The following is a 26,811-nucleotide window of genomic DNA, read 5'->3' on the forward strand; positions in this document are numbered from 1 at the left end:
GGGGTTCTCTGCGCTTCCTGGACCTGTAAGTCTATTTCTTTCACCAGGTAGGGGAAGTTTTCTGTCATTATTTCTTCAAATAGGTTTTCAATATCTTGCTCTCTCTCTTCTTCTGGCACCCCTATAATTCTGATGTTGGTACGCTTGAAGCTGTCCCAGAGGCTCCTTACACTATCTTCGTATTTTTGGATTCTTTTTTTCATTTTGCTTTTCTGGTTGGGTGTTTTTTGCTTCTTCGTATTTCAAATCATTGACTTGATTCTTGTGATCCTCTGGTCTGCTGTTGGGAGTCTGTATAATATTCTTTATTTCAGTCAGTGTATGCTTAATTTCCAGTTGGTCCTTTATCATAACATCGAGGGTCTGACTAGATTTCTTGAGGATCTCACTACATTTATCGGCGGTCTCACCAGTCTTTTTGAGGGTCTTACTAAATTTATCGGCGGCTTCTAGAAAGTTCTTGAAAAACCTTAAAAGTGTGGTTTTGAACTCTATATCCAGTAGTTTGCTTTCCTCCATTTCTGTCATTTGTGTCCTGTTTCTTTGTCTCCACATTTTTTATGCTTCCCTGTGTTGATACAGTGGATTTCTGTGCTAAGTGTCCTCTAGGGCCCAGTGGTTCAGCCTCCCCAATTACCTGAGGAGGACACTCTTGGTGCACCTCTTTGTGGGCTTTGTGCACAGTCTTGTTGTAGTTAAGCCTTGATTGTTGTAGTTAACACTGGGAGGGAATGACCTCCAGGCGAATTGGCTGTGAGAATCAGCTGTGTCTGCAGTGGGAGAACTTCTGTGCTGGAGAAACTCCTCCAGGGCAAGACTTGCTTCAGTGGGGCTTTGGTGCTCACTGGGTCTGCCCCCTGAGTGTGTCCTTTAAGGGTCCGAGAAGCTGCAAACTGGATGGTCCCACTCTGACCTCTGGGTTTCCTGGCTCCTGGGATCTCTAGGGAGGTGCTAATCTAGCCTTTGCCTGAGGCTATCCAGCAAAAGCCTCCCTGCAGGGCTTGGTCGGGGTGGGTCCCACGGGATCAACAGGGCAGAGTGAGCAGTTATGGCTGCTCTCAGTCCTGCCCTCAGAGGCTCTGCTTCTCAGTGTCCCGGTAATCGCTGCAAGCACCTCTGAGAGAAAGCTGCCCTCGAGTTCTGACCGATGCCAGACAGTCCCGCTTCTCCCGTATGAGTCTGGGTCTCCAAAGACTCGCCCGGAACTGGAGCTCAGAGCCTGAGACTCCCTCCCGATTGAAAAAGACAACCACGCCCTCAGCCGCCAGCCCGCTCCGTGTGCGCCTCTGTACCTTAGTATTTTCTTCCGCACTGCACCTCCTGTGAGTCTCGGTATGCTTTTCTTTTTCCTTCTAGTTGTAGAATTTCCACTCAGCCAGCCTTCCTGTGGTTCTGGATGATGTCCATTCCGTCTTTTAGTTGTATTTTTGAAGTGGTTGTGTGAGGCAGCAAACTCCGGTGTTTACCTATGCCGCCATCTTCAGTACCTTAATTCTTAATGTGTTGAATTAATATGACTCAGTATTTTGGAAGTGTTTGTTTTGCGTGTGTGTGTGTGTGTGTGTGTGTGTGTGTGTGTGTGAATTTGCTGCCCCTTTGGATGTTCCTGATTGTATCTGTGTATTTGTGTTCCTCTTTATGTCAGTGTTCTGTTTCCAAGTATGTTTGTGCTGGTGTGTGTGTGTGTGTGTGTGTGTGTGTGTTCTCCTCAAGGAGCTGTTGCCCATGTTTACAGTGTGAGTCTGTGTGAGCCTGGCCATGATCCCTGCACCTGAGTGCCCAGGTGGGCCTTGGGGTGTCTGTGTCTGGCTGTCTCTGTCTTGTGGTGTCTGTATATTTCCCTGTGAGTTTGTGTGTCTGTGCCCCCGGGGAAACAGCAGGTTTAGAGGCGATCTCCCTAAGAGTGACTCCCAGGGGTGAGGGAGAAGGAGACAAAATGTGCTCCTTCCCCACCCCAGGCTGAGCCCCTTCTGCCCCTGCTGCTCCCAGCCTGTGATGTGCCCCTGGGGGTCCCATCCGAAGGATGGATGAAGTGAAGGGTTAGTTCATAGAACCCCATGCCCAGGTTTGGGGAGGGGGTGGGGAAGACTCTGGTGGCAGAAAGAACTGAAAATGTGTGGAGGGGGAGTTTTTAGGGAGGACTCTGGCCCTGGGAGAAGGGCTGGAAGACCCTGGATCCCTGGGAAGGAATGCGTGGGCTGGTGCACATGGGGGAAATCTGAGGGGTAAGACCCCTACGCCCCTGGCCCCTCCTAGGAATGAGGGACAGGGCACCTCTGGAGAAGGCTGGGAAAGTCCTGTGGAGCCCGGTCCCTGAAGAGCTGGTCACTCCCGTGCCCACCCCGGGCCTAGGCTGGGACCCAGCTGAGGCAGGTGCCTGGGCTGCTCAGAGCATCACTCCCGGAACTCTGGGCCCTGGACATCGACTGGACGTGCAGGGCCACCTGGGAACACTGGGGCGTGTGCGGGAGGCAACAGGAGCGAGAATCAGGCCTGTGCTCTCTCCAGGGGGAGGGGGGAGAGCAAGGAGGGACCGCATTCAGCACAGGTTCATGTACATGATGAAGGCACAACGCAGGATCCCCCTGATGTCGATGTCAGCACTTTATTATCTTCAGCCCCGATCTGAGCGCCCGCCTGGGCATCCAAAGGAACAAGAGCCTTGGAGGCAGGGTAGTGACTGATGTTCACTTAACAGAACAGAAATGCAGGAATGCTGGCCGTCCTGGGCCCTTCCCCATCAGCCCTAAACCTCCCCCATCACCCCGCATGTGGGGGCGCCGAGGCAGCCAGGGTGTGCCCAAGGTCACACTCAGAAGGGATGTTGAATTTACTGCCGTTGCCTCTGACCGAACTCCCTTTCCCGTAGTTCACTCCTTTTGATCTTGCCGAGGACACTTTTGGGCAGCTCAGGGACAAACTCCACCTGGGTGAGGAGAAAGCAAACCATCCTGAGTCCTGCTGTCACTTCCTAATGGTCCCCACTCCTCCCTTCACCCTGCATGTCCCCCAAACAGGCTGTAGCAGGTGGTGGTCTCAATGGTGGGGGCCAAGTATGTCAGGTCCTCCTCCTGACCCCCTGAAGCTGGCTGCAGCCCTGTGACGCGCTCTGACCAATGAAATGTGGGGGAGTGAAGCGCGCCACCTCTCACAGGAGAGTCGGAACCTCTGAGCCTGGCCACCCTCTCTGCCCATCTCTGACAGCCTACATGGTGGCTGCTTCTCTACCTGGTCCCAGGAGACCCGGGTGGGCATGTGGCATGAGCATGGCAGCTGCCTTCCCTAGAATAAGCCACGTGGCTGTGGGGCTGATTGTTACAGTAACATCTAGCGCCCGTCCTAACTGGTACGCATCCCTGTTCTATCTCTAGGAGGCAGCTGAGCCTGACATTAAAAGCAAGAACGCTGCTGCTGTTAGAGACACGTGGTTTATGGTCCAGCTCTGCCTGTATTAACCCTATTCTCTGAGCCTCAATTTCAACTCCGTAAAACACTTGGTTAGACCATCTCAGGCTGCAGAGAGGATTAAATGAAATAATACTGCGCGTGAAGCATTGAATCCAGGGCCTGGCACATGAACTAAATATTCAGTAACTGTTAACTACACAGCTTTACAAGATGCACTGACTATAAACATTCAGACAATGTAGGAAATGTTAACTGTTGGCATCCGTATCCTTTCAAACTTTGTTTTTAAACAAATACAATAATGTTATGCTTATTCTCTCATAGCCCGCTTTTTGTCTTAATAATATATTGTGGTACCTTTATATTAAAAATAAAAAATCTACATCATTTAAAATTACAAGGTAATATTACATTTCAGAAATAATTTTATAACTTCTCTATTGGACAAATGCAGCCCTGGCCAGTGTTTCTCAGGGGTTGGAGCGTCGGCCCACACAGCGAAGGGTCTCAGGTTTGATTTCAGGTTCAGGGCATGTGCCTGGATTGCCGTTTCCATCCCTGGCTCTAGTTAGGGTGTATACAGGAGGCATCCAATTGATGTGTCTCTCTACGTCAATGTTTCTCTCTCTCTCTCTTGTCCTCCCTCTCTCCCTTCATTCCACACTCTCTAAAAATCAATGGGAAAAATATCCTCATGTGAAGATTGACAATAAATAAATCTGTAAACAGAAAAACCAATGCAGTAGAATAAAAAGTACAAGAATGGATGGCATGTTTTAAGGATAAATATAATTTTGTTAACACTCGTTTGTTGTGTACATACGTAAGTACTGAGTGACAATATGGAATGTATTTCTTAGTTTGAATCATGCTTAGGAATAGTTAGAAAGCGGCTGGTTTGGATGTCTTTTTCAAATTTTGAAGGTTTATAAATAGCCTCCTTGGATAGCTTTGGGCACTGGTCTGATATTTTTTGCCCTCAGGGGAATGTGCAGCATGTTTTGGGGTCCGACCCAGAATAGAGGTTCCATCCCACTCAGTTGGCTGCATCCACCCCTACGCCGAATTGCTTCTTCTGCAGAGAAAAATGCTCGTTCTATGTGCGGTTTCAGCGTCTCCCGGCCACCCGACCAGACTTGGGGCAGCAGAGCTCAGGAGGGCTCGAGCATCGGCCCACTCACCTTCCTCGGGTACTTGTACGGGGCTGTCACTGCCTTCACGTGCTCCTGCAGCTCCTTGGCGAGCTGGTCCGGGTCACGGGACAGAAACGCTGGGGTCAGGACAATGAAGGCCTTCACCACCTGCAACGCAGAACCAGAGCCAGGCTCAGGGCGAGTGCCACCCAGTTGCCTGGTTTAAAAGTAAGTGTTAATGCAGTGAATGGCAACGCAAGCTGACCCCTGAGCCTTTGGAAGAGGACAGGGCCAGGTTCAAACCCAAATACTTCCAATTTCTCCTCTTTCCCTTGCAAAATCACTTAACCTCAAATCCCTTCTCTGTGACCTGCGCAGAGTACAGGCTCATCCCATGGAGCTGGACACGGTGGCCTGGTGTTCAGACTCCATGAGCTGATACACATAAGACACGCACCCAGTGTAACTTCATTATTACCCCCGCATCATTGTTTTCATCATCATTTTTACCACTAACGTATGTACAGTTCTGTGCCGGGACCTTGTGGGCATTTAATAATTGTTGGTAACTAATTGGTCTTATTGTTTTCATTTTTTAAGTAGTTGTTGATTTTTTTTTTTAAAAAAAATACGTTTTTATTGATTTCAGAGAGGAAAGGAGGGGGAGAGATAGAAGCATCAATGATGAGAGAGAATCATCACCCTGCTTCCTCCTGCAGGCCCCCTACTGGGGATCTAGCCCACAACCTGGTATGTGCCCTGACTGGGAATCACTCCTGGTTCCTGGGTCGACACTCAACCACTGAGCCACACAGGCTGGGCTGAACTTATTGCTTTTATATTGTTATTTATGTCCCCATTTAATTGCACGGGGCCTTGTACAGAGTAGGTGCTCAATAAATCCAATGAATGCATTGGAAACAGAGTGCTCAGATTTCCATCCTGGCTCCACCACAGTGCAATCCGGGCAAGTTATTTAACTTCTGTATGCTGTCTCTTTGTCTATTAAAATGGTATAATAAGGAAGAGTCTTTAACTCAATAGGTTGTTGTGAGGGTTAAATGAGCCACCTCACCCAGTATCTAGTCAGTATGTCACGGATGATGCCACAGTGCCTCCTGCTGCCCACACGGTGTAAGGGCGCTGCGCACACCAACTGCTCTGGAAGTTTCCCTGCACCAGCCTTCCAGTGCCCACACGCAGACCCCATGACCTCCTGTCCTGCTCCTCACCTGGCCTCGGATCGGGTCTGGGCTGCTCACCACAGCTGACTCAGCCACCGCCGGATGCTCAGCCAGGGCGCTCTCCACTTCTGCCGGCCCAATGCGGTACCTGCGGGACCAAGGTTTCCTGCTCTGGGTCTGAGCAGATGCCAGGGCTGGAGTGACCCAGGCCTCCAATTCCATGTTTGGGAGTCACAGCTTCCCTGGGCACAGAGGGCAACCTTCACGAGAGCCAGAGGCCTGTGAAAAGGCTCCGCAATGGGACCAGGATGTGGAGACCTGGGCATTCCAGGCTCAGATGCTCCCAGGTCTCCCCTCACTGCCTCTGGTGGGTGGGCGGGGGTGGAAGGCTGTCCTCCTGGGGCTGTGGGCGTGGCACCAGGAGCTTCCCAGCAGGACTCTTACTGTACTCTTGGGAGCCTCAGACTTGGTCTTAAAGTTTAGAGAAATTCTGTCTCACTACATCAGAATCTCATTTAGAAACTTAAAAAGTAAAACAAACTTAATTTCCCTGATGCATCCAAGGGAAGTTGTTACTGCGTCACTTTTTCTCCCTACATCACCTACGCGGTCGGAACAACAGATGGGGAGCCACACTGCCTCGGTTGAGATCTGGGCTTCTCCCTGCACTACCTTGGAAACTTTCAGCAACTTAGTTCACTGGTCAGTGACTCCTTGTTCTCATCCAAAAAATAGGCACAATAATGGCATCTACTGGGTTAGGCAAAGCACAGAGGAGTGTACTTGCACACAGTTAGTACTCCATAAGCTTAGCTGCTGTTGTTGTTGTTCTGTGACATGTGTCCCATTAGAGGAACACAGAGAATAATTTCCCCCAACCAATGGGGACAAATAGGGGCTCAAATAAGGCCTCCCTTCCCAACCCTATATCCCCTCTTTAAATTGCACAGTGTCTACTGTGGTTGCACTTCCAGGCCTTCTTGAACTTTATTTTGATGTTAGGGGAGATGCACAGATACCCCCGGGCCAGGGCCCTGTAGACATGGCTGCAACAGGAATTGGCTGAGGGTCCCATCCCCAGTGCATGCAGGAATGGTGAAACAAGCTAGAGCTGCCAGGCCCCAGGTCAGCCACACCTACCCAGAGGCGTTGATGATGTCATCGTCCCTCCCCAGGAACCAGATGTAGCCCTCTTCGTCAATAGTTGCTTTGTCCCCACTGTTGTAAAAATCCCCACACTCCACTTTGGCTGTCTTCACTGGGTCATTCTGCAAAGAGAAGGGCGCTCTTGTTAAAGTCAGTGAGATTAGAGATGTCGAGCTGCAACCTGGGGCTCAGATCTGGGTTTGAATCCTGCTTCTCACGCCACCAGGCACCTGTGCAACTTCTGTAATCTCTCTGTGTCTGTTTGCTTTACATGCAAACACTCAGCGCATGCTACAGGTCAATTAATGCACAGAACACACTGACAATTGATATTAATATAACATAGTAGCTGAATAGATGAAAGGTGTCAATAAACATTTGCTAAAGGAATTTTCTTCCCCAAGTGCTATCTCATCTCATCCTCAAAGAAAGCTTGTGGCCCTGGCCAGTGTGGCTCAGTTGGTTGAGCATCATCCCATGTACCCAACGGTTGTCAGTTCACTTTCTGGTCAGGGCACATGCCCAGGTTGTCGGCTCAGTCCCTAGTATGGGCCGTGCAGGATCTAGCAGGTCAATGTTTGATGAAATAATGGCAGACTTCTCTAACCAGGTGGAGGAAAAAGTCACATAAGTTCAGAAGGCACATAGAACCCCAAGTAGAAGAACCCAAACAGGACTGTGCCCTGACATATCATAATTAAAATGCCAAAAATTAAAAACCAAGAGAGAATCTTAAAGGCAGCGAGAGGAAAGCAAACTGTTACCTACAAAGGAGCTCCCATAAGGCTGACACCTGACTTCTCATCAGAAAATCTATAGGCCAGAAGGGAATGGCATGAAGTACTCAAGGTAATGGAAAGCAAGGATCTGAAACCAAGATCACTATAGCCAGCAAGGCTATCATTCAAAATAGACAGTCAAATAAAGAGCTTCCCAGACAAAAAAAAAAAAAAGGCCAAAGGAGTACATCATCGCCAAACCAGCATTACAAGAAATGCGATAGGCACTGCTGTAATGAGAAGGAGAAACAGAGAGAGAAACCTACACATACAGAATTAAATTGGCAACAAATAAGTACCTATCAATAACCCTAAATGTAAATGGATTAAATGGTCCAATCAAAAGGCATAGGATAACTGAATGGATACAAAAATATGAGCCAACCTCAGTACAAAAGACATGCACAGGATGAGAGTGAAGGAATGGAAAAAAATGTTTTCCATGCAAATGGAATGGAACAAAAAGCAGGAGTAGCAATACTCATATCCAAAAAAATAGAGTTAAAAATGAAGGCCATCACAAAAGACAACCAAGATCACTACACAATACTAAAGGGATGGATCCAACAAGAAGATAGAACCCTGGTAAACATATACACACCCAATACAGGAGCACCTAAATATATTCCAAAAACTGCTAGAGGACTTTAACAAAGAGATTGACAACAATGCAGTCATAGCAGGGGACTTTAACACCCTGCTGACTTCACTGGATCTTCCAGACAAAAACGTGACAAGGAAACAGTGACTCTAAAGGACACACTGGATCAGATGGATTTAACTGACATTTATAGAACATTTCACCCCAAGGCAGCAGAATATACATTCTACTCAAGTGCACATGGATCATTCACAAAGATAGACCACATGTTAGGACACAAAACAAGTCTCTACAAGTTCAAGAAGATAGAAATCATATCAAGCATCTTCTCAGATCACAGTGGAATGAAATTAGAAATCTACTACAGGAAAAGCCCCCCAACAACATTCAAACACATGGAGGCTCAATGGCATGTTATTGAAGAAAGTATGGGTTACCAACGACATCAAGATAAATAATAGCCCTAACTGGTTGGGCTCAGTGGATAGAGCGTTGGCCTGCAGACTGAAAGGTCCCAGGTTCGATTCCTGTCAAGGGCATATACCTTGGTTGCGGGCACATCCCCAGTAGGAGGTGTGCAGGAGGCAGCTGATCGATGTTTCTCTCTCATCGATGTTTCTAAATCTCTATCCCTCTCCCTTCCTCTCTGTAAATAATCAATAAAATGTATTTAAAAAATAAAGACTAAAACCTTTCTTGAAACAAATGAAAATAAACACACAACTCAAAATCTCTGGGACACAGCAAAAGCAGTCCTGAGAGGGAAGTTCATAGCACTACAGGCATACCTCAAAAAACAAGAAAAATTAACAATAAATTATTTAACCCTCCAACTTAAAGAACTACAAAGTGGACAACAAGAAAAGCCCAGAGTAAGTAGAAGGAAGGAAATAATAAAGATTAGAGCAGAAGTTTATGACATTGAGATGAAAAAAAAAAAAAAACCAATACAAAAAATCAATGAAACCCAGAGCTGGTTCTTTGAAAAGATAAACAAAACAAAGAATGGTTTAGCCAGCGTTTATTACTGTTGGTTGATAGTATCACATGAGGAGCAGCGTCCCCTGGAGGCCAGAGTGATGACAACAGTGACTCCAAGAGAGAGAACCTCTGATGGCTGTTCTTTGGGAGAAAGGAGGTGGAATCTGAGATCAATTTCAGGTGTGCCCACCCTTCCAGGGCCCGTCTTGGAAGCTGAGAATTTCCTGAGTGGCCTCTACTACCCTGGGAGGGCTAGGGGTCATCTGGTCAGTTTCCTTAGAGCCCATCACAGGTTCTGTAATCCCTGGATTTCCCATTAGGCTTTGGGGCTGAAAGACATGGGTTTGAATCTTAGATCTGCCGTTTATTTGTCATGGGGAAACGCATGACTCCTATGGTCTGCAGGCGGTGTGTCTGAGAAGTGGGGGAGGGGAGGCCTCAGGAGGCTCAGGACAGTGACTTGGTTTGTTCCCACCCTGTTGGTAAATCGGATGGTAGGACGTGAACCCAGCCGAAGCCAGCATTCTTAATCATCAGCCCCCAGATTTGATGATTATGAAGCCAGGCTTCTCTACCCCATCAGTCACATGGGTTAGGAGGGGAAAGGCTGTGAGCTTTGGGGGAACTGGACCTGGCTTCACTGAACTGGAGCACATAACGGAGATGGGAGGAGTCTCAGGATGCAGAGCTGAGTCCCCTCCCTTCTCGCTGCAGGGGTGCTCGGGCCAGGGAGTGGCAGGTGGGCGCCCTCACCTCATACAACATGAACAGGCCGATGGGCTTGGTGGGCTTGATCCTGATGCCAAGGTTGCCCTCAGTGTTGGGTGGCAGGATGTTGCCCTCGTCGTCGATGATCTGGAGCAAGAGATCTGTGAGTCCCCCTGCAGGGCTCCCAGCACTCCTGCCCACCCAAGCTCTGCCTGGCCTATGCGTGTGACACCAGTGGGGACCATGGGGAGGTCCCTGGCAGAAAACAGGATGAAGCTGTCAAGTCTTTGAAATCAGCAAGTCATGGGAGTGTTTGTTTCCTGGTACGTGGACGTCGCATGTGTCTTCAAGCTACAAAACAGGGTCAGGACAAGCTCAAAGCCCCGGCGGGTGGACAGAGCTGCCGGCGCTCCTCCAGGTCCCGTGTGCCACGGCTGTGTGCGGCCTCGGCTGGCACGGTGAGCTGCACTGGTGCCCACAGTGCTGAAACCTCCCAGGAAATCAGAGGGAAGTAGGAGGAGAGGAGGAAGGACACCGCGGGCAGGGGGCACGGCTGCTTCTGCCGCCTGGTGTCACACGGGGTCTGATCCCAGCTGAGCCCTCAGTGCTCCCTGGCCCCGCCTTTAGCACCAAACCTGGACGTCGAAGGGTGGGATGGCTTTCCCCATGGAACCGGGCTTGACCTGTGATCCCCGGAGGGTGGCGCATGTGAATCCCTGTGCACAAAAGGGAGAGAATACCAGTGGTCAAAGGGTGCAGGCGGATCACAGAGCAGCAAGAACCATACGCAGCACACCTGCTCGCAGGGGTCATGGGTCGCTGCTCACAGAGCCTGTGGGGAGCTGGAAGCTCTGCATCCTCGGCCACAGGGTCCCGTGGGGGAGGCCAAGAAAGGAGCAAAGGGCTGAGCTCGGGGCTGTGGACGGGTTGTGGGTGGGGGAGTGCCCACTGCACGCCAGGCTTGTGTCCATTTGACCAACACTCACTCAAGACTGCAGCTGACAGGATCCCTGCCCCATCTGCCCTCGGGGCTGCGCTGAAATCACTTAGGTTGCTCCTCTGCCACCACTCCCACCCCATTGCCCTCCTGGTGACCTCTGCCTCCTTCCTGGTTCTCTGAAGCTACATCTGTCCTAGAGCGAAGCCTTCACAGTCAGAAGATGCGGTGATGCCCTGGGTCTCCTCTGTCAGAGGGGCTGGGCCAGCACCCCCTCTCAGAGCCCGTGGGGCGGGAAGCTGCACAGGCCGCACCCATGAGCTCACCTGGCTCCTCAGGGCAACCAGCCCAGACTCAGGCCTCAGGAGAAGGCCTGGGCGACCCTCCTTTGGCGATACTTTCCCCACATTTCTGTTGTTGCCAACAGGGCATTATACTGACTTTTGTGGGTGTTTCCCTCCATAGATAACAAGCGTCTGAGCATAGAGATGGCCCTTTGGGCTCTGCAGCCAGGACACTTGGCGCATGAGCCCCCACATCAGTGAGGACAGCGGGCAGGCCCTGTGGGATGTGCAGGCTGGGCACAGCCCGGTGTGGGTGGGGCGAACACACCCCTTCCCCTCCCCTCGCCACCACCCGCAGGGTCAGCATTCTGTTCCCAGTTTGGACACTGGGAAGCCCAGCTTCTGGCGGTCCCACCTGTGCCCATGGGCTTGAAGCTGCCATGGGCGATGCTCAGAGGAACTGACACCTGAGCTCCTGGGAGAGGAAGGCCTCCCTCTCCAAGCTGCTGCTCACACTTCAGGACACGGAATCGCCCACAGGTGAGCGAGCGGGTTGCAAGGGCTTTGGGAAATGAGGCTCCGGGCAGCAAGGAGGGAGTATTCTGTGGCTTCAAGCAAAGGGACTGGGGTTATGGGTGTAGCGTGTGCTTCTCTGTTCAAAAGTGACCTGGGAGCCATGCAAGGTCAGGCCTTGAGCCCTCACATTTCTCAGGCCTGGAAGCAGCCTGCTTAACTGACTAAAATAAAAAATAATTTTTTGCAAAAAACAACAACACACCGTCAGACAAATAAGTGAATTAGGACCAAAAGAGCCTGCCCTACAGGTCCTGAGAAGGGGAGACTCTGTGAGCTGAGGGGATAGTGGGAGGTGAGGAGAGTGGCTGTGTCAGCATCAGGGGGTTGAAGATGCCAGCACAGCAGACTCCACGGCCTGCCCACTGCGAGCTCAGTGACACCTTGGGGGTGACAGTGTGTGTGTGTGTGCGTGTGTGTGCATGTGTGCGTGTGTGTGTGTGTGTGTGTGTGTGTGTGATGCCTCCGCTCCTTCCTCCCCTCCTGCTCCTGCCCCACAATCAAATGTGTGTGCTGCCCTCATACACCCAGAGGTGAGCTTCCGGGCCCAGCTCCTGCCTGGCCCTGTGGCTGCTGCTTAGGGAGGGAGGTGACATGGGCATCACTGTCAGGTGGGGCCTAGGTGAGGCAGGAGGCTCCTCCATTGCCATCGCTCCTCCCGGCTCCCCTGATCCCAGGGACGCAGCCCCTGTCCTCAGACCCTTTGGAAGGTTTTCTCCAATAGTCGTCAGCACATTGAGGTCTTGACAAGGCAAAGACTGTGTGTGAATCGTCTCTCTGCAAACATTTGGGGCCAACATTTGGGGCCAATCAGCCCGGAACTTCAGAGCCACCCTCTGCTGGCTGTGCGCACAGTGGGGCCTGTGCACATGCTCTGGCAGATTCAGCTCCTCTGCTGGGCTGGGTGGCCCAGAGGGGCCCGTCCACCTACTGTTTCTGACTGTCCGTAGACCTGGTGGACCAGAAGGCCTGTCCGTTGTCTCCACTTCTCTTGCTCCTCGGGCAGCACGGCCTCCCCGCCAGCAGCGCAGTGCTCCAGAGTGGGGAACCTGAGGCTTGGGGGAGACAGAGCTTCAGGGCAGACATCTGGCTCTCTCCCCTTCCTCTCACCCCCCTCCCCAACACCTCCTCTGGGACACAGAGTCAGGAGTGGTGGACACGGGGCTGGTTTCATTAGGGGTGTCTTCCTCACTCATCTGGAGCTTTCACCAAAATAGGTAAAATTAGCAGAGTCTCCAGTGGAGTCATTAGCGATGCCCTGATTGGATTTTTACTGGGTTTGGACCAAGTTCATCATCTGAGGAATGTTGCAAAGAGTGGCTGTCATATGAGCTTTGAAATACAGATCGAGGCAGACTCCAAGGGCATGCTGGGATGGAAGCTTTGTGAATAGAAGCAAGTTGTATTTCAGAGTTAGCTTCATAAGGGTACTTGTTCAACTCCTTGACATTTTAACTCTGTGTCTAAAAGTTATTAGGTCTGATTTTTGAAGCAGCCTTTCCCATTTTAGAGTCTCTAAAATATACATAAGTGCCCATTAGGTTCAAAGACAAGATTAGCTCAAAATTAATCTACAAACACAGGGAAATACAAAAATAAAACTATAGCAAAATGACACTACATGCATCAGATTAGTAAAAATTAAAGACTCTGACAAGAACAGATGCTGTCAAAAATGTGGAACAAGGGAATCCTGCCTCCCTGCTAGTGGGCACACAGGATGATGGGATACTTTGGAAAATAGGTGGTAGGATGTGGTGTCACTGTTACTCAGCAATTTCTCCTAGAAAGACCCCACACAAATGAGTGCTGATGTGCACAGGGTAAATGCACAAGAACAGTGTCAGTCATCAGCAGCCCTCGAATGCAAACCACCCAGTTGTCCATTAGTGGTAGAACAGAATGAAGAAAATATGGACTTTTTATAAAATGAGATATTATATAGCAATAAAAGTTAGCTACAGCAACATGATGCAACATGGGCACATCTTAGAAATATAACGTTGTAAAAAGAAGCCAAACATTACAGAATAATATGATTACAAAGCTCACAAGCAAGTAAAAGAGACTAATATTTCCTTAGGAGGTAAACCACAAGGGGAAAAAAAGAAAAACACACACAAATGACTGAACACCGTAAAAGTCAAGACAGTGAGTTCCTGTAGGTAGTTGGAGAGGTCTGAGTAGGTCACTGGGGACTGGTGATGTTCTCTTATTGTGACTTGAATGAGTGGTTACATATTGGTATAATTTTCAACAATTTCTTAATCTACAAATTGTTGTCTCTTGTATTTTTCTGTATGTTTGTTATTTCATAATAAAAAATGTTAAAAGAGGTAAAAGGCCACAATGAGGCAAGGCTCACTGTTTCATTTGGATCTGAGTCCTGCTTAATTAACTAATAAGACTGGCGGATATGATCACTACCAGCATTACACACACACACACATACACACACACACACACCCCACACACTAGCTCTCACTGTCCTCAAAGAACCAGAGATAAAACAGTCAGACTGTTGCCATCCTTGGCTGGTGATTGAAAGAAACAGAGCCAGGGGAGAGGCTGACAGTGTGGAGCACAGGCAGCTGGGAAGCAGAGGCCTGTTTGCTTCACCAGGAAGCTCCAGTTTCACACCCAAGAAATGGCAGCACAGTCCCCCCAAGGGGATTAACACTGCTCCCTCTCCCCTCTGGGTTGGGATTGTGTGTGGGAGGGGGATGGGGGAGGTCAGGAACTGCCCAGTAATGTCAAAATGGCGCAGGGGGAGGTGTGGGACCACAGAGGCTCTCAGTCTAACCTGGGAAAGATTGTTGGCTAGGGGTGGGCCCAGTGCATGCCCCTGGAATCTTGGGAAGTTAGTGGGTTGTTTTGAAAAAGCTCCTGGTTGAGACCCGGGGGGGGGGGGGGGGGTAATGCTGGCGCTCTCTCTTGCCTGGGACCCCAGTGGCCCAATTTGTTCCTGTCCCCTCCCGCCCAGGAGCAGAGGACCATGCAGGTCTGGAGGCCAGCTGGGCCAGGGGAGACGTCCAGGCCGAAGGATCATGAAGCAGAAACTCCGGGCATTGGCCTTTGCGTTGGCTGTTGAAGAGGAGACTGGACTCTTTCCAGGGCAGGGCCCAGAGAGATGGGGCATTGGGAAGCCGGGAGAAGAACTCTATTAATGTTACCTAACAAATAAACCACATTGCCACATCGCAGTCTCCTGTCTGTGGATCCTTGGGATTCTTTCCTCCCAACCCCGTGGAAGAGCCTGTTCCCCACCAACAACAAGACCACAGTGAAATAGACTCCTTTAAATCCTACCCAAAGATTGTGATTACAGCAAGCTATGTCTACATACCTGCCAAAATTCTGCTGCAGAATCATTCGATATACAGAGGGCGCAGCAAAGTACTGGGTGATGGGGTATTTAAAGAGTGTCTACAAAGCGAGCAGAGAAAAATTTTATTTATATGGTTAAGATGAAAAATACTGGCCAATTATTACCATTCTTTTGTTGTTGGTGGTGGTAACTCTATTTTTTAAATTATTACCCTTTTAATTCTGATCTCCCTTCTAGGAGAGCACATTTATTCATGATGTGCTCATGACAATAACAGCAACTGTTATCAGTTCCTGAGTGTTTTCAGGTGCAGGCCTCAGGGCTAAGCACTTTACACACTTTACCTGTATCATCTCATTATTCCCAACAATTTTACGAGGTAGTGATTATTAAAACTCCCATCGTACAGGTGAGAAGACTGAGCTCAGAGAGCTAAGGTTACCACTAATAAATGTTAAAGGTGTGAAAAGGAACTAAAACTATCCTATTCCAAGGGCTCTGTTTTTAAACACTTCAATAAATTCACACGCACACACCAGCTACCCAACCCTGGAGGAGCCAGGAGACCTGAGATTGTTCTGGTTGCTTTAATTTCTCAAAATGTGTATTCTGGGAGGCTCACTGACTGATTCAGCGCCTCACATTTGAGATCCCCCAGAACCCAGGTTCTATCACACTAATGGGCTTCTTTGTTACATACACTCTTCTCAGCAGGGGTCAGCTTTTGAGCCTGAAATATGAGTTTCTCTGGGAGTTTATTGACACTGAGAGATTAGTCCTCTTACCTCTACAATGACCTTAGGGTCAAACTGGGGCAGATGGTGGATGAAGACAGTAGACCCTGCTGTCCATGGTTCAAACAGGGTCCCCATGATAGCCACAATCCAGCCTGGATCTGACAGGCACCAGATGACATCAGAGGCCTTCAGCTGCAGTAATTTCCTGCTGACTCCAAAATACAGTGGCCTCAGCTTTGTAACCACAGTTGCATTCCCGGTCAAGGCACATGCCTGGGTTGTGGGCACGATCTCTAATCATTGATATTTCTATCTCTTTTTCCCCTCTCCTTTCCTCTCTGAAACCAATCTATACTAATAAAAGGGTAATATGCTAATTAGACCAGAAGTCCATCTGAACAAAGCCATGGTGGGGGGGCCAAGGCTGAGGGGGTTACGGGTGATCAGGCTGTCAGGGGAGAGCATTTAGGAGGATCAGGTGACAGGGGAGAGCAGTTAGGGATCAGGCTGGCAGGCAGGCAAGTAGTTAGGAGCCAGCGGTCCCGGATTGTGAGAGGGATGTCTGACTGCTGGTTTAGGCTTGATCCTGGCAGTGGGACATCCCCCGAGGAGTCCCAGATTGGAGAGGGTGTAGGCTGAGCTGAGGGATACCTCCCTGATCCCATGCACAAATTTCATGCACCGGGCCTCTAGTTAAATATAATTTTAAAATGTGAAAGTTTGAGTCCTGCACTGTCATTCATTAAAAAAATAATAAATAATAATAATAATCAATGGGGGGTGGGGGAGTATGTCCTCCAGTGAGGATTAACAAAAAAATTAAAATAACAGAAACAGCTGGTAGATGGAAAATTGAATCCAGGGGCTACTCAGCTAGGTCTGAAGCATTTCTCCACCCTACTCTTACTGTTTCTGAGGGACCTCTGTGTGCATAACTCCTTTAGAAAAACTCAACTCTCCCATGAGGAGCTATGGCTTTGAAGTGCTCATCTATTAGTAGGGAGGGGTCTGGAGAGCCATTCACACTCCCTGTTCCCATCTCTCTGAGGGCTGTGGCACACCCACAGGAAATTACACGCTAGGGACCTCTGTTCTGAGCTTCAGACCCAACTGCCCACTGAGCATCTCTCCTGGGATGTCTCTTGGGCATCTCCAACCCACAGCATCCTAATCTCTCCTGCCTCCCGGGACTAATTCTTCTCCAGTGCTCTCTGTGTTTCAGTGAATGTCATTACTGCCCAAGCTCAAAACCTGGGAGTCCACCTTGACTCTCCAGCCCCTCCTCCCTCCCACATCTAGCCAGCACACCCTCCAATTCTAGCTCCAAAATTCTCATCCTTCTTAACTTCCTCATGTCCCACCACCTTGTCCAAGCCACCACCATCTTGCACCTAAATTATTCTAAGACCCTCTAACAGGTCTTTCTAAATATACTCTTTTTCCAAGCCATTCTCCACCCTACAGGACAGTGATCTTTTCAAAATACAAATTGGATAAAGTCTCTCCCTTGTTAACAACCTTTCAATACCGCCCAGTGTTTTCCCAATAAGCTCAGTCTCTACACCAAAGTCCCCACGACCCTGTGTGCTCTGGGCCCCACTCACTTTCTCGGCTCCTCCCATCTGTGCCTCTCTGACACCCACAGCAGCAGCTCCTCTCAAATCTCTGTAGTTCTATGAGTGCTACTTTTTAAAAATATTTTTTTTATTGATTTCAGAGAGGAAGGGACTGGGAAAGAGAGATAGAAACATCAATGGTGAAGAGAATCATTGATTGACTGCCTCCTGCATGCCCTACTCCACGGATGGATCTCGAAACCTGGGCACGTGCCCTGATCTGGCGTTGAGCCATTGCCTCCTGGTTCATAGGTCGATGCTCAATCACTGATCCATGCCAGCTGGGCTATGAACACTACCTTTTATATCTTTGTGCCTTGACTTGTGTTATTCTGACCTCACAGAAAACTCTCCCCTTCTTTCCACCCCCATTCCTCCAGGGTTTTGCTGATCAAGTGATATCATTAGCACAGATACCCAGTGTCCACAAGACACCTTCTCTGCCCCCTGCTCTGCTTAATAAGGTACAAAATACATAGAACTTTGCCGGGGCTGACCAGCAGACCCTGAGAGATGGATGGACAGATTACTTTGACACATGTATCTGTGAAAGAGAAGGCTAAGGGGCTTGTTTGGCTTTAGGAACCCAAACAGTCCTGATTGCCTGCCCTGTTAGCCTTTTATTGTAACAACAGCTTTAACTAAAATTAACCTCTAGATACAATCAGCAGGGTAAAATGCTTCTTCAAGGTTGGATCTTAAAGAATAAACATAGAGATTCCAGCAAAACACCCAGGAGATCGGACTTTTTTGGAAAAGCCAAGGTAAGGGCTGCCTCCTTTGGGAAGGTCCCCCAGATGCCCCCGATCTTTTGGAGAATCCTCCTTACAGACTTGCCAACCAAGGCCCATACTTCCCCACAGAACTTGGTCTGGTCTGAATATTACTAATTGGGTAGGAAGAAGTAGGAGGGAAATGATGTTTGGTTTAAAATTGATTACATGGTTACCCCAAGGCTATGTCTTCAGCCTTTACAATTATTTATTTTAGGTGAAAGGCCGTGGCTTGGTTCCAGGTACTACTTCCCCCTAATGGTTCATGACTGGGAAACTCCACCTCTGTATCTGTTCACTTCACATAGCTAGAACTTTCTGTCCTCCTCCCACCAAACCTGGATGGAACCAGTGACAAAGACACATGGTTTGCCATTTGTGCAGCTTGCAGAATGCCTGCTGCCTCCACCCACGTTCCCTCCACACCTGTGAAGGTGCTCAGGCAGGACCCCCTTGTCACTGTGAGGCTTCTGTCAACACACGCTTAGAAGTCCAGACCTTCGCCTCGGAGACCCTCAGTGGTCTGAACCAAAGAGAGCAGAAGGGAGAAGCAGGATGGACTCAGTTCTACTTAGAGCACCTTTACACACACACACACACACACACACACACACACACACACACTCCTTGCCCCAGACTGTGACCCAGCGTCTAAGTTGCTGCCCTCTTTCTTACCATGAAGGGAAGGAGTGTCTCAAGGAAAGTCCATGGCTGTGTTTTGCCATCTTGGGGAAGCCGGTGGTGCCGCTGGTAAAGAAGATGACCATTGGGTCCGTGGTCTTTGACTTAATACAGGTGTGATCTGGGGATGCTGATCTACAAAGGGATTGAACAGAAAAGGAGAGAAGTCAGGTCTCCTGGCTCCACCCTCAGGGTCAGCAAAAGACACAACATGAGGCTCAAAGTCAGAAACCTGGTTTGCTTGTATAGATTTTAGAGAGAGGAAGGGAGAGAGGGAGAAGGGGAGAGAGAGAGAGAGGGAGAGAGAGAGAGAGAGAGAGAGAGAGAGAGAGAGAGAGAGAGAGAGATTTGCTGTTCCACTTATGTATGCATTCATTGGTGGATTCTTGTATGTGCCCTGACCGGGAATCCAACCCACAACCTTTGCATTCTAACCAACTGAGTACCTGGCCAGTGGAGGAACTGGGGTTTTGCAACACTGGAGAAGAACTGGTCTCCAGGTCTGAAGCATCAAACAGAGTTTATGGGTGACTTGAGTAAGAAGACTGACATTTCTTCATTTAAAAAATGGGGAAACACAGCCAATTATTTTATAATTTAACAAACATTGAAATAGAACTTCCTGTTTCCGAAAATGCTCTAAATGACTTACAAATAAGAGCTCGTTCAATCTTCAGAGCAATCCTAAGAGGTGCCTATCCCCAACTTGTCATGCTCCCTTTGTGGATGAGGAAACGGAGGCTCAGAGAGGTTAGGTAACTTGCCTGAAGACACACAGCCAGCAATTGGCAGAGCCAGGGTTCAAACCCTGTGTGATACATAGACTGTTCTCTTACTCACACTGCTAAGCTTCTTTTCACACAAACTAACTTTGCAGGAAGTTCACTCCATAACCTTGGTGATAAGGGGTGGGGAGGAGTGGGGAGGAGCGGAGAAAGAAAGGGAGAGTGAGAGTGAAAGAAAAAGAATCATTTGGCCTTGGTTCCTGGGAGCTTCTACACTCAGTTTTCCGGGCCTGCGATGATTGGGTTTGTGAGCTCCGTGTGTTATTCAAATAAATTTCAGACCATCCAAATGCTGGAGGGAACACTGGCTCTTGCTGAGAAATGGTACCATCCTGACTCTGAGCAATATGAGGGATTTTTCAACAGGATTATTTTTTAAACCATGTTGTATTGATTTCTGAGAAGAAGGAAGAGGTAGAAACTTCAATGATGAAAGAGAATCATTGATTGGCTTCCTCCGGCACGCGCCCCCCCTCTCCACCTTGGTTCCAGACTGCAACCTGGGCATGTGCCCTGACTAGGAATGGAACCTCGACTTCCTGATTCATAGGTCAACACTCAGCCATGGGCCATGCGGGCCGAGCAACAGTATTATTTATTTATTTATTTATTTATTTATTTATTTTTAGTTTTATTTTTTTAAGCTCCTTGAAACAAGACTATACAGAGACAAGACCCCAACCTCACTGATTCTAATATTTGTGCTCATATTTGATATTTCCAAGATGAAAAACACTACTCATTCACTGCTCTTTTGAGGGGAGCTTGATGCAAAAGGAATCCTTTTGTTTTTTAATTACAAATTTTTATTGTTTAATATATTACATAAGTCTCCTTTTTCCCCCATTGACCTCTCCCTGGCCAAACCCAATCCCCAGCACATGCCCTCACCATCCCCCACTCCTGGTTATGCTCATATGCATACAAGTCCTTTGGTTGATCGCTTACCCCTCACTGCCCACCACCACTCGCCCCCACCTCCTACCCTCATAGGTTAGACAGTTGGTTCGATCCTTCTATGACTCGGGTTCTATTTTGTTCATCAGTTTATGTTTTTCATTATATTCCACAAATGAGTGAGATCATGTGATATTTATCTTTCTCTGACTGGCTTATTTCGCTTAGTATAATGCTTTCCAGTTCCATCCATGCTGTTGCAAATGGTAAGAATGCCTTCTTTTTTACAGCAGCATAGTATTCCATTGTGTCGATTTGCCACAGATTTTTTTTTAAATTAAATCTTTATTGTTCAGATTATTACATTTCTTCCTCCCCCCCCCCATAACTCCCCTCCTCCCAGTTCCCACCCCACCCTCCGCCCTCACTCCCCACCCACTGTCCTCATCCGTAGGTGCAAGGTTTTTGTCCAGTCTCTTCCCGCATCCCCCACACCGCTTTCCCCTCCCCCCCCGCAAGAATAGTCAGTCCATTCCCTTTCTATGCTCCTGATTCTATGATAATCACCAGTTCATTCTGTTCATCAGATTATTCACTTGATTTTCAGATTCACTTGTTGATAGATGTGTATTTGTTGTTCATAATTTGTATCTTTACCTTTTTCTTCTTCTTCCTCTTCTTAAAGGATACCTTTCAGCATTTCATATAATACTGGTTTGGTGGTGATGAACTCCTTTAGCTTTTCCTTATCTGTGAAGCTCTTTATCTGACCTTCAATTCTGAATGATAGCTTTGCTGGATAAAGTAATCTTAGTTGTAGGTTCTTGGTATTCATCACTTTGAATATTTCTTGCCACTCCCTTCTGGCTTGCATAGTTTCTGTTGAGAAATCAGCTGACAGTCATATGGGTATTCCCTTGTAGGTAACTGAGTTTCTTTCTCTTGCTGCTTTTAAGATTCTCTCTTTGTCTTTTGCTCTTGGCATTTTAATGATGATGTGTCTTGGTGTGGTCCTCTTTGGATTCCTTTTGTTTGGGGTTCTCTATGCTTCCTGGACTTGTAAGTCTATTTCTTTCACCAGGTAGGGGAAGTTTTCTGTCATCATTTCTTCAAATAGGTTTTCAATATCTTGCTTTCTCTCATCTTCTGGCACCCCTATAATTCTGATGTTGGTACGCTTGAAGCTGTCCCAGAGGCTCCTTATACTATCTTCGTATTCTTTTTTCATTTTGCTTTTCTGGTTGGGTGTTTTTTGCTTCTTTGCATCTCAAACCTTTAACTTGATTCTTGCGCTCCTCTGGTCTGCTGTTGGGAGTCTGTATAATATTCTTTATTTCAGTCAGTGTATGCTTAATTTCTAGTTGGTCCTTTATCACAACATCGAGGGTCTCATTAGATTTCTTGAGGATCTCACTATATTTATCGGCCGTCTCACCAGTCTTTTCGAGGGCCTTACTAAATTTATCGGTGGCTTCTAGACAGTTCTTGAGAGACCTTAAAAGTGTGGTTTTGAGCTCTATATATCCAGCATTTTGCCTTCCTCCATTTCTGTCCTGTTTCTTTGTCTCCTCATTTTTTATGCTTTCTTGGTGCACCCCCTAGTGGTCTTTGTGCGCAGTCTTGTTGTAGTTAAGCCTTGATTGTTGTAGGTAACACTGGGGGGGATTTGACCTCCAGGCCAACTGGCTGTGAGAATCAGCTGTGTCTGCAGTGGGAGAACTTCTGTCCTCTAGGGAGGTGCTAAGCTAGTCTTTGCCTGAGGCTAACCAGCAAATGCCTCTGTGCAGGGCTCGGGCAGGGCGGGTCCCAGGGGATCACCAGGGTGGGCTGAGCAAGCGAGCAGTTATGGCTGCTCTCAGTTCTGTCCCCAGAGGCTCTGCCTCTCAGTGTTCCAGCGACCGCTCAAGTACCTCGGAGAGACAGCTACCCTTGAGTTCCGACTGATGCCAGACAGTCCCGCTTCTCCCGTTTGAGGCTGGGTCCCCAGAGACTCGCCCAGAACTGGAGCCCAGAGCCTGAGACTCCCTCCCGATTGAAAACGACAACCCCACCCTCAGCTGCCAGCCTGCTCTGCACGCACCTCCGCACCTTAGTATTTTACTTCTGTACTGCACCTCCTCTGAGTCTCGGTATGCTTTTCTCTTTCCTTCTAGTTGTAGAATTTCCCCTCAGCCAGCCTTCCTGTGGTTCTGAGTGATGTCTGTTCCGTCTTTTAGTTGTATTTTTGAAGTGGTTGTGCGAGGCAGCATTCTCCAGTGTTTACCTATGCTGCTGTCTTGGTTTTGGCCAACAGTATTATTTATTTAAGTTTTTTCTTTTTTAAAACTCTCTGACTTTACTTATTTATTCAAATTATAAAAGAAAGCTTATCTAGAAAGCCACAGAGGTAGTTGAAGTGAGCAGCTCGGCTGCACTGGCTCAGGAAACAAGTTTGGGACTTGTTTCCTTGGAGTTGAGGAGAGAGAAAGGCAAAGGTAGCGCCAGGGGACGGTGAGGGCGTGCTCCCTGGAGGGAGAGCCCCAACTCTCGGACCTTAGAGTCCAATACAAGGTGTGACTTTGCTGTGTTTGCCTTTTGGGGTTGAATAACATTTTACTTTAAAAACAGAAGGGTTACTTCAAGAAAACAAACCCAGTGCAACTTATATGTTATAAACCAATGTTACCTTAGGAAAACAAAAGAGACAAAGTAAAGAAACCCAGCAAGGTTTGAGCTGTGGGTGGAAAAGGGGGCTCTTGGAACTAACCTCACAGGTGATCTGATTATAAATTCCTGACCTGGCAGGGCATGGCAGGGAGTCAGACCCCTGACACATAACTTCTCTGGTGAAAGGTTTATCATTGCCTTAAACAAGCCTGTCCATTGTTCTTGTGCATCTAGGTTAACATACCCTTCCTACAAAACTGTTTTTCTCCGGAGCATTTGAGGTCTTGCTCCCCAGCATATGTAGTCAGTTTGGCTCAAATAAACTCATAAAAATTTTCTACAGGTGTGGAATTTTCTTAGGTCGACAGTGTAAAATATCCCTTTGGATATTCTGAAGGCTCAAAGAATTAAAGGATTGGAGCTGGAGGATCTTTCTGACCTCCTGTCATTTTTCTAGCTTTCTAAGGGAACCCAGAACCTAGATCCCGGGATGTTTGCCCCCAAAACCCTCTGTCAGTCACAACCTCATTTTTTTCTTGCAGTCTCAACTTTCACCTTCAAGATCCATTTTAACCTCTCATTCAACTTATCTATAATAATAAAATTGTAACATGCTAAGTAGACTGGACGTCCTTTTGGACGACTTTCTGGATGAAGCTGGGGTTGTGGGGGAAACCCAGGTCCCGGGTGCCAGAGGGAAGCTGGAGTCAGCAGCCACGGGAAGGAAGGCCTACTCTTGTACGAATTATATGCATCGGGCCTCTAGTTCATATATATATATATATATATATATATATATATATATATATATATATCTCCTATCTAATAATAGACAAACATGGTAATTGACTGTACCTTTGATACACCTCCCATTGGCTAATCAGCATGATATGCAAATTAACCACAAACAAAGATGGCGGTTATTTTGCATATACCGGCTGGGAGTGAAGGCTGAAGACAAAATGGAAGCGAAGTGCTACAGAAGGGAGCAAAGTAGAGGCAGCGGAGACAGGAATGGAGCCAAGACTGCGGACGCGGGAGGCGGGAGGGCAAACCCAGCCAGATGGCTGGGAGCGGGAGGGGAAACCCAGCAGGAGCGGCTGGGAGTAGGAGGGGACTCCCGCAGCAGTGGCTGGGATCAGGAGGGGGACTCCCGCCACAGTGGCTGGGAGCAGGAGGGGAATCCCGCCACAGTGGCTGGGAGCAGGAGGGGAATCCAGCCACAGTGGCTGGGAGCAGGAGGGGAATCCCACCACAGTGGCTGGGAGCAGGAGGGGAAACCCAGTAGGAGTGGCTGGGTGCAGGAGGGGAAACCCAGCAGGAGTGGCTGGGAGCAGGAGGGGAAACCCAGCAGGAGTGGCTGGGAGCAGGAGGGGAAACCCAGCAGGAGTGGCTGGGAGCAGGAGGGGAAACCCAGCAGGAGTGGCTGGGTGCAGGAGGGGAAACCCAGCAGGAGTGGCTGGGAGCAGGAGGGGAAACCCAGCAGGAGTGGCTGGGAGCAGGAGGGGAAACCCAGCAGGAGTGGCTGGGAGCAGGAGGGGAAACCCAGCAGGAGTGGCTGGGAGCAGGAGGGGAAACCCAGCAGGAGCGGCTGGGAGCAGGAGGGGAATCCCGCTGCAGTGGCTGGGAGCAGGAGGGGAATCCCAGCAGGAGTGGCTGGGAGCAGGAGGGGAAACCCAGCAGGAGTGGCTGGGAGCAGGAGGGGAAACCCAGCAGGAGCGGCTGGGAGCAGGAGGGGAATCCCGCTGCAGTGGCTGGGAGCAGGAGGGGAATCCCAGCAGGAGTGGCTGGGAGCAGGAGGGGAAACCCAGCAGGAGTGGCTGGGAGCAGGAGGGGAAACCCAGCAGGAGCGGCTGGGAGCAGGAGGGGAAACCCAGCAGGAGCGGCTGGGAGCAGGAGGGGAAACCCAGCAGGAGTGGCTGGGAGCAGGAGGGGAAACCCTGCAGGAGTGGCTGGGAGCAGGAGGGGAATCCTGCCACAGTGGCTGGGAGCAAGAGGGCAAACCCAGCAGGACTGGCTGGGAGCAGGAGGGGAATCCTGCCACAGTGGCTGGGAGCAGGAGGGGAATCCCGCCATAGTGGCTGGGAGCAGGAGGGGAAACCCAGCAGGAGCAGCTGGGAGTAGGAGGGGAAACCCAGCAGGAGTGGCTGGGAGTAGGAGGGGAAACCCAGCAGGAGCGGCTGGGAGCAGGAGGGGAAACCCAGCAGGAGTGGCTGGGAGCAGGAGGGGAATCCTGCCACAGTGGCTGGGAGCAGGAGGGGAATCCCGCCACAGTGGCTGGGAGCAGGAGGGGAAACCCAGCAGGAGTGGCTGGGAGCAGGAGGGGAAACCCAGCAGGAGTGGCTGGGAGCAGGAGGAGAATCCCGCCACAGTGGCTGGGAGCAGGAGGGGAAACCCAGCAGGAGTGGCTGGGAGCAGGAGGGGAAACCCAGCAGGAGTGGCTGGGAGTAGGAGGGGAAACCCAGCAGGAGTGGCTGGGAGCAGGAGGGGAATCCCAGCAGGAGTGGCTGGGAGCAGGAGGGGAAACCCAGCAGGAGTGGCTGGGAGCAGGAGGGGAAACCCAGCAGGAGTGGCTGGGAGCAGGAGGGGAAACCCAGCAGGAGTGGCTGGGAGCAGGAGGGGAAACCCAGCAGGAGTGGCTGGGTGCAGGAGGGGAAACCCAGCAGGAGTGGCTGGGAGCAGGAGGGGAAACCCAGCAGGAGTGGCTGGGTGCAGGAGGGGAAACCCAGCAGGAGTGGCTGGGAGCAGGAGGGGAAACCCAGCAGGAGTGGCTGGGAGCAGGAGGGGAAACCCAGCAGGAGTGGCTTGGAGTAGGATTGGAATCCCACCTCAGTGGCTGGGAGCAGGAGGGGAAACCCAGCAGGAGTGACTGGGAGCGAGAGGGGAAACCCAGCAGGAGCAGCTGGGAGCAGGAGGGGAAACCCAGCAGGAGCAGCTGGGAGCAGGAGAGGAATCCTGCCACAGTAGCTGTGAGCGGGAGGGCAAACCCAGCAGGAGTGGCTGGGTCCAGGAGGGGAAACCCAGTCGCAGCACCTGGGAGTGGGAGCGAAGCCTGCCTCAGCGGGTTTCGCTCCCTTCTCTGCTTCGCTCCAGTCGCAGGAAGCCCTATTCTTGCAGGAATCTTCCTGCAATGAGCCTCTAGTGTATTTATATTTATATATGAACTAGAGGCCCGGTGCACAAAAATTAGTGCACTCTGGGGGGATAGGGGGGTCCCTCAGCCCGGCCTGTGCCCTCTCACAGTCTGGGACCCCTCAGGAGATGACCACCTGCTGGCTTAGTCCTGCTCACCGGGGGGTTGGGCCTAAGATGGCAATCAGACATCCCTCTGGCAGCCCGGATGCCCACTTGCCAGCAGGGAGTAGACCTAAGCTGCAGTTGGACATCCTTAGTGCTGCTGAGGAGGCAGGAGAGGCTCCCAACACCATCGCTGTACTGGAAGCCATCAGCCTGGCTTGTGGCTGAACAGAGCTCCTCTCATGTCAGAGTGCCCTGACCACCAGAGGGCAGCTTCTGCATTGAGCGTCTGCCCCCTGGTGGTCAGTGTGTGTCATAGTGACCAGTCATTCCCAGTCCTTCTGATGTTAGGGTCAGTTTGCATATTACCCTTTTAC

The 26,811-nt window shown here is 49.6% G+C and overlaps 1 protein-coding gene across 3 annotated transcripts in view; it reads right to left on the reverse strand.

Moving 5' to 3' along the window:
• Window positions 1-2,581: 2,581 nt before the first annotated feature.
• The window catches only part of LOC308517477 (acyl-coenzyme A synthetase ACSM1, mitochondrial-like), a gene marked incomplete at its 5' end in the record, with an annotated part of 36,761 nt that continues 12,531 nt past the window's right edge, over window positions 2,582-26,811 (reverse strand). For all 3 annotated transcript variants that reach the window (XM_081088628.1, XM_081088627.1, XM_081088629.1), the window contains 10 exons: window positions 2,582-2,926; window positions 4,590-4,709; window positions 5,774-5,873; window positions 6,866-6,993; window positions 9,986-10,087; window positions 10,576-10,656; window positions 12,666-12,789; window positions 15,081-15,160; window positions 15,848-16,007; window positions 18,864-19,004. In XM_081088628.1, coding sequence (XP_080944754.1) covers window positions 2,831-2,926; window positions 4,590-4,709; window positions 5,774-5,873; window positions 6,866-6,993; window positions 9,986-10,087; window positions 10,576-10,656; window positions 12,666-12,789; window positions 15,081-15,160; window positions 15,848-16,007; window positions 18,864-19,004 — 1,132 coding nt within the window. In that variant the 3' untranslated portion in view covers window positions 2,582-2,830. The remainder of the gene's footprint in view (window positions 2,927-4,589; window positions 4,710-5,773; window positions 5,874-6,865; window positions 6,994-9,985; window positions 10,088-10,575; window positions 10,657-12,665; window positions 12,790-15,080; window positions 15,161-15,847; window positions 16,008-18,863; window positions 19,005-26,811) is intronic.

Source organism: Myotis nattereri (assembly GCF_964212035.1).
Source record: "Myotis nattereri genome assembly, chromosome: 4".
Taxonomy (NCBI): domain Eukaryota; kingdom Metazoa; phylum Chordata; class Mammalia; order Chiroptera; family Vespertilionidae; genus Myotis; species Myotis nattereri.